The 14,242-nt window shown below is 34.0% G+C and overlaps 2 protein-coding genes across 6 annotated transcripts; one reads left to right on the forward strand and one right to left on the reverse strand.

Annotated features, from left to right (window-relative positions):
- Positions 1-196: 196 nt before the first annotated feature.
- LOC141898377 (glycerol-3-phosphate acyltransferase 3-like) lies at positions 197-4,534 on the forward strand. Its single transcript, XM_074784233.1, has 14 exons — positions 197-367; positions 624-750; positions 900-1,039; positions 1,400-1,442; positions 1,517-1,571; positions 1,687-1,752; positions 1,870-1,944; positions 2,036-2,125; positions 2,526-2,619; positions 2,748-2,919; positions 3,010-3,095; positions 3,167-3,295; positions 3,376-3,455; positions 3,541-4,534. Exons 1-14 carry the CDS (start codon positions 218-220, stop codon positions 3,683-3,685), a joined length of 1,452 nt encoding a protein of 483 aa, XP_074640334.1. The 5' UTR covers positions 197-217; the 3' UTR covers positions 3,686-4,534.
- Positions 4,535-4,854: 320 nt separating this feature from the next.
- On the reverse strand, positions 4,855-13,739 carry LOC141899280 (exocyst complex component 6B-like). Of its 5 annotated transcripts, none has more exons than XM_074785478.1 (23): positions 13,150-13,739; positions 12,182-12,350; positions 11,914-12,098; positions 11,624-11,828; positions 11,382-11,540; positions 11,121-11,138; positions 10,502-10,570; positions 10,310-10,393; positions 10,168-10,214; positions 9,964-10,084; positions 9,811-9,882; positions 9,684-9,733; positions 9,441-9,594; positions 9,246-9,355; positions 9,055-9,166; positions 8,863-8,942; positions 8,646-8,773; positions 8,442-8,548; positions 7,958-8,005; positions 6,915-7,056; positions 6,761-6,834; positions 6,544-6,656; positions 4,855-6,468 (listed from the first exon to the last, which is right to left on the reverse strand). In XM_074785478.1, exons 1-23 carry the CDS (start codon positions 13,368-13,370, stop codon positions 6,342-6,344), a joined length of 2,595 nt encoding a protein of 864 aa, XP_074641579.1. In that variant the 5' UTR covers positions 13,371-13,739; the 3' UTR covers positions 4,855-6,341. The 5 variants fall into 5 exon arrangements, with proteins under 5 accessions (XP_074641579.1, XP_074641581.1, XP_074641580.1 ...); XM_074785480.1 differs by having other exon boundaries at positions 13,597-13,729; XM_074785479.1 differs by lacking the exon at positions 7,958-8,005.
- Positions 13,740-14,242: the final 503 nt, after the last annotated feature.

A 14,242-nucleotide genomic window follows, 5' to 3' on the forward strand; every position in this document is an offset into this window, starting at 1 on the left:
GGTGAAGGGTCTCATGAGTGTGAGGATTCTGCCCTGTCCCTGTGCCTAGTCTAAATATTAGACGATGTACGGGAATAATGGCACGATACTAATTAAACTATGCCCTAGGTACCTCTTTTTGAAAGATGGGATTTTTAGGGTTCGAATCCACAAACGACCACTTCAATTTCAATAACCCGGCCACTGAGGATACGAACGAACCATTATCGATGTCAACATGTCGATGGAACAAACATTTATTTGGGTCATTTCTGCGTTATTTTCACCCTTTCTAATCACACTATTTTCGACAGTCATTCTTGCATCATGTGGAAAATCCTTGGGTATCCGGAAATTATATGTGAATACGCTACTAAAGGTTTTCGAGGTAAATATACGGCTTGATTGTGTAAAGTTCGTCGGCAATCCTCGCCTGCCACAGCTGGTTCTATAATCTCCAATATGATATGTGGATAGGATTTATTCAGGAAATTAATGTTTTTTCGATTCTACTTACTGCTACCTACATGAAAGCGCAAATCTAGGGGTGTATGTGTGTGCATAAGCAATGATGAATGGCAGATGAGTATCACCTGCTGAATCAATCAAAAATAAATTGTGATAGGATTATTTTTTCCTGTCAGTGGGGACACCAACGAGTGAAAGATCATGAACAGTTGAAAAGAGATTTCGAAGATGATGGTGAAGATGAGAATAAAGATAAAGACGATCCACAATTAGCAACAGGTGATAGTAATGACGTAAATAATGGTGAGTTGTTATTGAACCAGGGACAAACTCTACGTTAAAAGTATAAATGAGAAAATTCGATCAACTTCAAGTGATTCTGGTATGGAGTTACTCTACCAGGCACATCCACAATCAAGACTGTCACTGATCTTCATCTCATTCACTTTCAGTACAGCCACAAGTTATCAAGAAGGAACTACCAATTTCCGCCTCAAAGCCCATTGAAATACCGAATGAAAGATCTTTGGAGTTGATGGACAAGGAATTTCATCTTTCAGATGTGATGTATTTTTGCAAAAGCGGTATTGAGGTAAGTCTGAGGTAATCTCTCCTCTGTAAAAGTCTTTATTTAAGGTTGATGTGATCAAAAATGTGTAATATATACACGTGTTGAGCATGACACATTTCTGTAACCATCAGGAGTTGAACCAAAGGTCAAGTATTGTTGATATGCCGTAGATTACATGAATTATGTTTGGTTAACTGACTGACCTTTTATCATACGGCTAAATGCCTGGGCAAGAACTTGACATGAACCTAAATGATATTGAAAGAACAATTTTTTATATAATGAATTCATTGATATTCCAATCATTCAAAAACAGTTAATTTATCCATATGAATCAGGCTAATGAATATTATACTTTATTTTGCCATTCTTTGATTTCAGGCTATTATAGAAGATGATGTAACTCAGAGATTCAATGCCGAAGGTTTGTATTCCGGTTGTTGCGATCGATATATCATCTCTTCTAAATATGTTAAATATTGATTGTGACCATTCCAGAATTGACAAGTTGGAATTTGCTGACAAGAACCAATCGGAATAATGAATTTGTTAGGTAATGGAAAAATTCTATTATAAGGAGAAAAAGCTCTTCTTGATAACAAAAAAACAATGAATATGTCTTGAAAATTTGGATTACCAGGGTAAAAGTTACCTTCTTGCTATTTCAGTTTGCGTCTAACAATATTATGGTGGATTGGATGTTTAGTAAGATATTTGATATTACTGCCTTTTAGGTTAGTTAGTTAGATACCTTGTTATCTAATAAAATTCTATTTAGCATGATTATTTTAATGCATATAATGCCTATAACTAAAAATATTAAATGAGCGATGAATTACATCACGTTTCAGAATTGGGCTAGCTTGCATCGGGATTACTTGGCTGCTCATCGGTACTGCATGTATTGGATATCTGAAAAATGGCCGGTAAGCAAATGTCAAATTGAAACCTTAAGAAAAGGCTCAAATCGCAAAGAAAATATCTTATTAATGACCTGTTCTATGAATTATTTCATAGAATGAAGAGGAGATTGAATGAATATGTAAATCTGACTGCATTCCGTATTATGGCAAGAGCATTTTCTGCTGTCATAACATTTCATAATCGGTAAGCTATCATTGTGTTAAATCAGTAGTTGGGTCGCTGTATAATTTTTACTATATTTGTTATATTCTCAGTGGTTACCAGAAAGTGTAAAATAAACGATGGTAAATTGCTATTATAGATGTATTGACGTATGTTTATGTATACCTGGTAGACTATAAAAACTTTTCTGCAGTCTATGGTTTATGGTAGAGATCAGCAATGATTCTTTTTGGAATGTTATTTACAGTAAATCTACTTAATTCAGACTTTTGAATGGTCCGGATAACACTCCAAAATGAAAATTCAGATCATTTCATTTCATTGACCCTGATTAAGCAGGTTTTACTGTGAATCCTGTGACTAAGAAAGTTGAAAAAATCAACAAGATTTTTCATCTAGAAAAATGAAAATCATTTTACAGAGAGAACAAAGCAAAGGGTGGTGGAATAGGGGTTGCTAATCATACATCACCTATAGATGTAGTGTTTTTATCTACCGACAACTGCTATGCTATGGTATGTCAACTTTGCCATTTCCTGAATAATAACTTTGTATTGGTTATTCTTACTTTAAACAACCATATGACAGTGGTTTTATGATGCATTAGATAATGTCACATGCGTATAATGATTAATTGTTATAGGTGGGTCAGGCACAAGGAGGATTCCTAGGAATGATGCAGCGTGCATTAAGTCGAGCAGAAGCGCAAGTTTGGTTTGAGCGTTCTGAAGTTCGAGACAGGGTCGCTGTAGCTAACAGGCTACGAAACCACGTGGAAGATAAAAATAAATTACCAATATTAATATTTCCTGAAGGTAACTTTCTTGATTTTGAGATAACAGAATTGGTTGGGTTTTTTTAAGAAAGTTGATGTTGATATGATACTGCTGTTTTTTTTTGTTCAGGTACATGCATTAACAATACCTCAGTGATGATGTTTAAGAAAGGTAGTTTTGAAGTTGGTGGAACAGTTTATCCGGCTGCTATCAAGGTATATTTCCAGTAATTTCTTTTGCAAAATATTAGAATTGTTAACACTTCCTGAAAATTCTGATCTTACAGTATGATGCCAGATTTGCTGATGCTTTCTGGAATAGCAGTAAAGAATCAATGGTTCAGCATATCCTTATGATCTTGACCAGTTGGGCAATTGTGTGTGATGTTTGGTACCTTCCGCCATGTACGAAAGGAGTAAGTTAAGATAATATCTGAACATAAAATGCTGACAGTAAGTTTTACCAGAAGACTTTCATTCCATTCCTTATTTGTAGGAAGATGAGAGTGCTATAGAGTTTGCTTACAGGGTAAAACAAGAAATAGCAAAACAAGGTGGACTTGTTGATTTAGAATGGTAAGGAAACGTTTATTATGTGTAACTTGGAATCCTAAATGCCTTTTTGTACATTTTAAAGCATTACAATTATTTGATAATTTAGGGATGGTCAGTTAAAACGATCAAAGCCAAAAGAATCATTTAAACAGTTACAACAGAAAGAATACAGTAAATTGTTAACGAGCAAAACAGAAGAATTAAAATCGAATGGTAAAACAGAAGAAACTCAACGAGAAAAACTAGAGTAACAAGATTGTCCTGAGAAAGGGCTTCACTACGTCCATTCTTGAAAACCCTAGGTCAATTATACAGGTCCAGAAGTACCGAAATTATTCAGTATGGTTGGAAGGCCTACCTATAAGTATGAAATCAATCCCCTAGTAAAGAAAATATTATTTAATTCTGGCAGTGATTTGTTTGAAAATGTATTGCTGTTCAATTAAATTTCCTAACTTGTATGGAAACTGTGATATGCTTTGCTTAATGTTAGTTGTTCAATTTGGCATAATTCTTGTAAATCATAATTAATCCTGGTCATGACATGAAATATCATTCATATAAACTGGTAAGGGTTCATATTTGGATAGTTTGCCAGAAATAAGATAGAGTTTAATATAATACATGTATTTAGAACCGGTTAATGTGTAGAATGTATAGATAAATGCACGTTTTGGCAGTTAGATTATTCTTATTAAATATTTTACTGATTAACACAAATCCTTGCACAAATTATATTGAAAACTTCTTTTTATTTTTGTCCAGTATATGTAAGAATATCGTTGTCTTAATCGTGCACGTCCTTATTGTAATATATACGGCATGCTGTGTTGTCAAGTGATAAAATTACTGGAGAAACGAAAAAATTATTACGCATCAAACTGAAATTGTAAATAAGCTGTAAATAACGCATTAGAAGTATGAATGCAAATGAATTAATCAAAAAAATTGTACTATAAAGAATGTACATTAGTTTATTTTTAGACATTGATTTTGATAATCCAAAATACCCTGCGCTTATGTGATGTAAACTATGTATGTAAATAATTGGGACCACAGGTGAAGTGATGTGGATATGATTCTTAATAAATTAACAAATTGCAAAATTCATTTCTTTGTTCATTTACTCATCTTCACTTGTCAAGTCTTTGGGCCATCTGGAATGTGACAAGGACTACTGGAGTGTATTCTCAATCAATTGGGGTTCACAAGTGTATGAAAAATCCGCTATCATTCGCCATGGCGATTTTGAATTACCTCGGCGACAACACAGTCGGCCAACTGACTCCAGTGGGAACCGTCTGCATTCAAAGACCAGCGCCCAACGTTCATATCTCTCCAGTTGCATATATGCCACATTTTGATGCAGTACCATAAAGATATAGACAAATAATATAATGTTCACTCGTTTTATTTGCATCAGGCATATTGTTTATTTTATTTTCATTTCACATAAGAAAGCAGCGGAAAGGCATCAAATCAGGAAATTATTAAGAGTTAAATGAACAAACTGGTGACTAGTTTTTTCTTTACTCATACGTTATTCATACCTTACTGTACTTACTGAAGATACTCCTTTGAAAAATGGAGATTAATATTGACAGTCAGGGGCGGATCCAAGGGGTTGGGCCAAAGCGGCCTGCCCCCTTCTATTTTTTTGCCAAAATAACATTCTCACAATTTACACAAGAAACACATACAGTGGCAATTATTGATGATATTGGTGATTTTGTCATAGAATCACTCTACATTCTCAGAAAATGATCATTTTTTCAAAAACCCACAAAAAGAGGTTCGTGCAGTCATGTACCAAGTATGTGTGTACATCCTTGGCTGATTACTCTAAGGTACAATTAGGCCTCGGATATTCCCCACCTCAATCTTAATTCCTGGATCCGCCCCTTGAAGTGAAGCACTTTAATATGTACACACTGTATACAAAAACAATAAATACACAATTGGTATAAACTATACACACACACAATTCAGACATCATTCAACAATCACAGCCTTCAAAGAAATTTACATGGAATATACAATAACTAGGACCACTTTCAATGTCAAGTCGTCTCATTGAATGATAAAAAAACAACAAACCAGATATTTTACTGATAGGTACTGCAAACTTGAAATTGTTTGTGGTAATGTATGTTGAAACTACCAGTTCGTAGAGGTAAATAAAACACTGGTTGACTGTAAGGACAGACATTGATATGTATCACACTCACACAATCTTTATGTACATTCATCACAGATTATCAATTAAAATCGACAAAATTTTTCACTCATGAAAAATCACATTAACTCACAATATTTGAATACATATTGAGGATTTTCATTTTACACAGTGTTCATGGTATTTTAAGATGCATACTACAGCTATTTATGTATTTGCTTCAATAAAATGTATGATCTGTCAGGATATAAGGTTAGAAAAGAGTTGATTAGGTAAAACAAATCATGAGATAAACAAATATCATATTGTAAAATAGGACCTTGGGATATAAAAACAGCAAACAAACTATAGCCTCTCAACAAATTAACAACTAGGGCTTACAACATAGTACTCAAAGGGAAGGTGAAATTATGAAATAATATTCATGAAATTATTTAGGGAACGAGCTCTGATACAACCAGTCAGGCATACAGAGATGAACTGTGATAGGCATACAATATTTTGTAAATACATCATAAGAACATTAATGATGTAACTTTATTTGGAACATATAAAGCTACACACAGGTGAGTCGAGTAATATCATATGTGGATGGAAATTTCATGTTGTATCTTAACTATGTGAGATTTTACTAACACAAAGGCTAGTCATCCATCTTGCATTCATCCCTGAACTCATATATAAAAGCACCATTATAACAAAGAAGGAAGTTAACGTGTTGGCTATCATATTCATGCAGTCCCATTTTGTAAGCCTCGTAGCTGTTTAAGAACAGTCTCTAATAATCGTTTTCGGTCTTTTTCATTTTTTTTCAAGTATGTGAATAAATTGTTTTTTCTCTTATCAGCATCTTTTAATCTACAGAAGAATGAAATACCATTAAATTATGAAATGTACATTTGACTGTTGACAGCCACAGTGATGAATACTTACTTCTCCAGCAGTGTAATGGCAGTATTTGGATGGACTCGCAGATATTTACTTTTCGCTTGACCGTAATCTGCTAAATATGTCGACCAATCCCACGTTATGAATAGATCTAACACCTGTAGATACCACAAGAATGAAGATGAGTATGTGAATTGTTTCGATCTATACCTTAAACTCTAATGTTTGTGTTTTGGTTAGTAAGCATTCCATAAAAACTAACCTGTCTTAAATCCATAAATGCCATTTGTAGTGTACCCTCATTGAATCCAGGAACCGGCTCCGAGCTTGCAAAAACTGAAATAATTACAATGTAATGAGTGGAGAGAACGATTCTGCAGTGCCTTAGATCCAAAGATACCGGTACCACAACATACCTTCACATTGCATGAGGTCAAGATTTAGTTGATTAATTGCACCCATAGTTAAACAAGGGACATCACTATCTACAAGAAATTCCATCAAAGCACGGGCGATATGTTGACATGACGACATACAAGCAGTTTGTGCCACTTTTTGCTGAAATGAACAAAGCATTGAATGAAATTTCGATTATAGCACAGAAGCTGTAATATAGCCAGTGACAATATGCCAAAATAGCTGGCTTTCTTTCTAGCTGCGTACTACATTTGATTAAAATAGATTTCATCTGAAATTCAGTAAATTAAAGATACTAAATGGACTACTAAGAGTATATCTAGAATTATCTCAGGGAAGTATTGAATATATGAATATATAACTCATACTAAAGGAAGAATAGCTATTGATCTATAGACCAGGTACATGCAGACTGCAGGAAAAAGTTAATGAAACAAAGCATGCAAGTAGTTCTGATCAAAATTTTAGAATTTTCACTTTGAATAAACATATTTTAACCAGCAGAATGCACAGAGATTTGAGAGAATGAATAAATCATATGCGTAAGTCATACAGCCAAGAAATAACAATACATGACAAAATGCACTCTGTATGCTTAGAATTTCAGAGCTGCTGAGTTAAGAAGTTAATATTCCATTTCCAAAAGTGTAAACATTATGCTTCAAAAAACCTTTCAAATTTTAATGTAAACAGATAATCAAACCAGTCAGGCAACAAATAAGGCTTCATGCGATAGATACGATCAATTGTTTTGTATAGTTTACAATGTAACCGTATATTCAATATCATTCAGTGAATATGCAGCTTGTGTGACTGTATGAACGATATTTCTCATCACGATTGCAGTACATATGCTATCTCTTTGAAATGCAATTGGCTAGTTTGACGACATGCAGAAAGCAAGTTTTCAAAGCCTTTGTTATTATACACTGCATATGTATATATAGATAGTTCATTTTAGTTGTGGACAACTCATATATAATGCCAACATTGTATCAAGTCGTTTGTGAGTGCAATCTGTTTGATTGTGCGTGCAATTTACCAAATATTTCTCTGTGAGCATGCTTATCCCCGGAAAAACATCATACACCTATCAAATGTTAAGTAAAAATCAACATAAAGTTTCAGTGATTTCTTTTGTCTCCATGTGGGTTGTAACTGAATTACCTTATAATTACCTTTTCCTTTCTAGACATAAGTCTACTATATTACTATAACATACTTATAAAACGCTTTTGGAAATCTTGGTTATCCTAATATGAAGTTAATCTTTACATACAAGTTCATTGTGTTTGTGACAATATTCTGTGTGAACCAAATCTGATAAGCGAGTGATTTAAACGAAACTAATTACAAGAAGAGTGACTTAAAATAACACATATAGAATAAAGTGATTTTTCTATTAAAAAAAAAAGAACCAATTTACCGATACCGTTACATCACTACAACACATATAAACTTATATTTGTGATAGATCTAGGAAAAAATAAGGAAGAGGTTAAGCGGAAAAGCAGAATGAAACTTACTGGTAGATTCGTGAAAGACATGAATGTTGATTGTAGAAATGCTAACAAATCTAACATATAACTACTGGCACTTCCTTTAGCTTCTGACATCATCCAGTCATAAGTGGCTAAAATGTAAACAAATAATCATAATAATTCATAGAAGTTTTAAATATCTAAAGAGAAGCGATCATGAAGAATCATGAGAGAGCAATCAGGTCTCACCATCTTCTAAGAATTCATCTATCTTCTTATTAAGTTGAGTATAAATCTGCTCTTCTGCAGCGCTTCTTGCATCTTTAAACATCGCTGTTCCATGCAATCGACCGACATGGACACTGTCCTTATCAGAACTGTTAGATGATACCAGGTGATCAATATAGAATCACATAAAACTTATTCTATTGTAAACAATATAAGCCAATGAACATGTTCAACTTACCCTATGATATTAGAAATGAATTCTTCCAAGTAGCCACAACTTTGTTCCAAATAATTCATATTTATGGAAATTTGTATGAGCTGAAAACAAGAACTAATTATTATGAATTTCAGCCACATGGCAAGAAGTACATGTAGCATAAATCTTAATTAGGCCTATCAGATTAGAAATAAAAAATGGGACATTTGATACCTGGAGTAAGGTGAGACTAGGTTTTCGTATCAGACACTGCAAACAAGCACTTAGCGTCCGAGTTAGTAGAATATTGGCCGATTTCCTAACCATATCATCTATTTCCGTTTTACTGAAATGAAAGCATCGAGGATTAAATTTTCAAATAACTTGAATATTGGTATCAAGACTAGAGTCTGCTTGGTATTCACCTTAGCTGCAGATCCTCAGAAAACTTGAGACATGCGTAGATATACTCCTTCACTTGGATGTAAATTTCTGGCACAAAATTAGAAAATGGGAATCTCTTCGGAAAAGGGGCCTGAAAAATTATGCACATTGATTCAAATATATCAATTAGAAATAGTTCTGAGGTAATACTTGAATATTTCATATGTATTTCATACTTGATCTAACTGCTCATCATGGAATGGATACATAGCCTTGATTTCTAAATACTTCTCCTCTTTCTCCACACATATTGGTGTATAGTTATCTTCGCTGAATATATCATCAAAAACTGTCACCCATTTCTTCATTAGCACCTCATTATACTGATCTCTATCAAAACAACAACCAAAAAGAAATAAACAGGATAGTAATAGCTAATCATTACTACTAATATGCTTCAATAGCTTCAATGTACTCACTTCAATTCCAGCAGTAAATCTTGAAGCTGAGTCATTGGGAATCCATAACTCTGAAATTTATACCGGTAATTCGTGCCAATCTTTCACAGAATTTCAAAGATATCTTCCCCACACGGTCAGTACTTACTTGTAACGTAATAGAAAGTAGTAGTAATAGACTTTTCAATTGTAACATCAGCTGTGGATCTGTCACCATCACCTGAAACATTTTGAAAAGTCAGGTACTGTACAGGGAATAACAAATCAAATCTAAGTTGGTACATAAACAAGTTAATCTAACCGAATTTGTTCGTAACACAGCTATCAACTTTGTGAGGGCCATCTCCCATAGCTCATCAATATATGCTCTATTGACTAGTCCAGATGTTGTATTTAATACATGATCCTCTATCACAAAAAACCTAGGCAAGAACAAATTAAATCAGAATGTTAGTACAACGATATCAACCAACAAAGCGGATCATTCTATCTTCACAATATTTACCCTACAATAACATGGAAAAATTTCTTATAGGCATCGATACTTTCATGCTGCAAACGAGATGAGATTTAATGTAAAAGAGCATCTGAATACATAACTAACTTTAGAGACAAAAATATGAACATTTCTCTATCATAATTCCTACCATATTCTGTGGGGGTTGTAAAGCTAATCTAGCTTGCCGAGTTCTCTGTCCGCGGTAATAAAGTTCAAATGTTTCGCGTGCCCCCTGAAAAATATGCCACATCAACAAAATTATATGATTCGACCAAGAAGGGCATCCGACTGTTTCAACAAAGTACACCAGATCATTTCTAGTTCCATTTCTTATACTTACCAATACTGAGTATATATGTAAACACCGATAAACTGGAGCAAAATCAACCACATCTTGAGCACTAACCTCCTACAAAATTACATATCCTTAAGACCTTTAGACACAAATATTACAAGATTTTCATTTGTAAAGGGATTGACCGTTTTCAAGGATTACAGAAATCAGATTTAAATAATCATTATACCGGGTACACAAGTCAGCCACATACCAGTATATACAGAGTACAAATGCAAATTACTAATAATATTCGCATTAAATAGGATTTTTAACGTGTGCACAGCCTTACACAGGTTATTTCTCCTACAAAGAATATTTGCTGAAATGCATATTGCAAAGCTTCTAATTATAAAATCTTCAACTCATTTCATACCCATGACAAACCCGATAAGACAAATCATTGATACATTCAACATTCATCAGAGAAGAAAAATGAAACGTTGAAAAGGAGCGTATACATATCCAAGAACATTTTGCTATCATAATGTAAATTGACATGAGAAGCTGCTTAGAATTTCGCAGATACAGCAACTATACATAATAATCACATACTGCAGAAGCAAATAGCCTAGCAGTGGAGTTATAGGACGACATAATGATGTACTACATTTAAGTTACATACCTGGATAATACTAGACTTCTGAAGGACACAGAATATATAGAAAATTAAGTAAATCAAATGGAATCATGCATAACTACCAAAAGTCAACATCTTTGAAGATCATTCCTTAAAAATTCTTCTAATACCAGTAAGCTACGGTAAAAGTAAATGATCTAGAATTTCTACTCATTTTTATGGTTTAAAAAAAAAACTATTTGAGTCTACATTCTGGTTAAACATGCAAGCTGAATGACAATTCAGAAATATCTACTCGATCATTACCTCATCATTTTCTGCATCTTTCTGCGCTTGTAACAATGCTAAGTATTTTGGATCGTCAATTTCACCAGAGAATGGATTAGGTGGAGGTGGGGCTCTTCGCTTTAATATATGTTCTTTAGTCACAGCGATGCTTGGATCAAAATTATTCTGTTCAGCAGCCTAAGAATAATATCAATAAACACCATCTAACAAGAAATTGACGTGAATGCTTAATGAATAACAATAAATGATAATTTTCTTACATGTTTCATGGCAATTTCTCCAATCTTGGACGAGTGTTTACGTATGTTTTCTAGGAAGTCACGCAGATCTGACATTGAAGCCTCTTTGATATCTTCTCGTAATTTTGGTATTTGTTCCGCCATTATTTGCGCAAACTTGTATTTATGAACCCGAGGTAAATGAGTATGTTCTAATTGTTCTAATGTTTTCAGTGCTGGATAGTACCTGGATGATCATGTAATTGAAAATTGATTTGAATGGATGGGGCGACTGGGGTTTCACCCTATATTCAAGTCAAAAGTCTTATTACCTTTTTTGTTTCATCTGTTCCTTTAATGTTTTATAAGTCTGTAATACTGGCTGACACAAATTCAGACGTTCAATTGCTAATGCTATATTTTTCTGTATCTTACGACAATTGATCAGTTCTGCACCTTTTTCTAGTAAAGCTTTACCGGATACCTGAAGTAATTCATTGATACTTCGAATTTCCTCCTGAAAAGGACACATCAATCAAATAAATATTTAAACATAAGATTATGGATGACAAATTGCAAAGGGATCTGTTCATGACGCACCTGCAAGCGACCAGCATCTGTTCGCACCTGCAGCAGCTCTCTAATTGATTCGATAAATCCTTGATAATGATAATTACACATACGTTCGATTTCTTTATCATGATTTTTGATTCGCTGGTCAAGCTTTTCCATAAACTTTGTAGGAGGCTCATCACTTTCATATACAGATCTAGAAATACATTTCAAAAATTTTTTCAACTTTAGCTTAAAAAAACTGGAATGAATGCATTTAGCTACCGAATTAAGATGTGAACCGTTGTTACTAACAGTTACAATAGACACTATAAATTCATGCATACCAGGACAAAATGCTATCAATCACAATAAAATAGAATAAACATTGAATCCAGGTCAGCAGGAAATTGCAAATATATGAGGTCAATGTTGATGTCTTCAAATTCTACAGTTCCTTCTTAACCTACAGCTTATCTTTAAAACACCAATACAATTAACCTGATTCTATGATTTTCTCCTTAAATCTTAAACCTAGTTCTGGATATTCTTTTAGTTGATCATTTTAAAGTGAATCTCATCACCATCAATAACCATTAACCAATAACTTAAACCATTGATACTAATCACCAGTTTCTCCTGAGACAAGAGGGTTAAGATGCCGTATCACTACTAATTGTTGAATTGATCATGTTTCTACTAGAAATGGAATTCTGAAAGTACTGGAAATTAATAAGGTTCCTGGTCAAAACATTCACTATCAGCCTAAATTTGCCATCATTTCCAGTTCTCAGTAGATTCAAATATGTGTCTTAATTTGATCCAAATAGGATAATGACAGCTAAATCCAAGAACTCCGAAGGCCAAGTTAATGTTGATACCAGTCACATATTATTGTCTCTATCATTAGTATCAATGTATTATTTTGCTTAATAAAGACAATAACATTAGACACTAATGGCTTCTGCACTATCTGTGACAGCGCTACACTGACCTTCTCCAGTCTCCATACCTACCTAATAACCACAGCTATACTCCCAGTCTCACCAATTTCTAATTCATGTAACAGATTTTCCTGATCAGCTAAACTGTCTGTCGGTCTAGCTTTAATTTTAAATCTATCACAGTACACATCCGCCATATTGAATATGCTACATGCGACTGTTGAAGCTAAAATTAGCCAGGATGATATGATTATTTCAGATTCACATCTGGCCTGATTTATATGATCTCTCATTGGCTGGCTGCACCAGACTCATTAAATATGCCAACGAATACAATTTATGGAGGGGAAAGATGTTCATTTTGAATCCCTCCACACTTTAGATTCAAATCTGTAGAGGTACAGAAAGAAACATTTGTTAGGACCCTGACAGTGACAGATAAGAGAGTCGAGACTGGGCTTAGAAAGTCGAAAGAGAACCCGGAAGTAAACTTTAAGTGTCCTAAAATACAATATTTACTTCAAAGCAGACGCTAACGATCCATCCGTAGCTTCTATTTCATTGATAAGGTGTTCGTTTTTAGCGTTAATCGCCTCTTCTTGTACGAACTCTGTATCTTTGATCGCTGAAAAGACCTTTTTCCAGCGCGATTCCGATTGTTTTCCTTCGATGGAAGCCATCTTAGCAAATAGGTCCTTCGCGCATGCGCCCGGGATTTTGGGAGGTGTCAAAAAGTTTTGAAACTTCAGAAATTTAAAACTAAGTCCCAATGCGTTTTATGAGTGATTTACCGGCAAGTTAAAATATGAAGATATTTTCTTGAAGAAACTTATGATTACTTGTTTATCGATTTTATCAAAATCAGCATTGAAGTCATTTTTGGGACAGGGAACCACGAAGGCAAGGTGGCAGCACTTATCGATTGAGACAATTTTCACTTCGCGGGTTTTCGGCGGACCCGAGAAGGTGCATAGAAAAATTTTAACTAAAAACATCAAATATCACAATCATTTATTGGGCATTATCAATTATCATTATCAATACAACCAAAAAAGGGACCAAAAATTCACAGGGGCTCGTATCAGAGATGTAGATTAATGTAAAATGATAATCTGTTAATCCAATGTCTTTAGTATATATAAAATAACAAATATGTAACATAATA

The sequence above is a fragment of the Tubulanus polymorphus genome, chromosome 2 (genome assembly GCF_964204645.1).
Source record: "Tubulanus polymorphus chromosome 2, tnTubPoly1.2, whole genome shotgun sequence".
Lineage (NCBI taxonomy): Eukaryota > Metazoa > Nemertea > Palaeonemertea > Tubulaniformes > Tubulanidae > Tubulanus > Tubulanus polymorphus.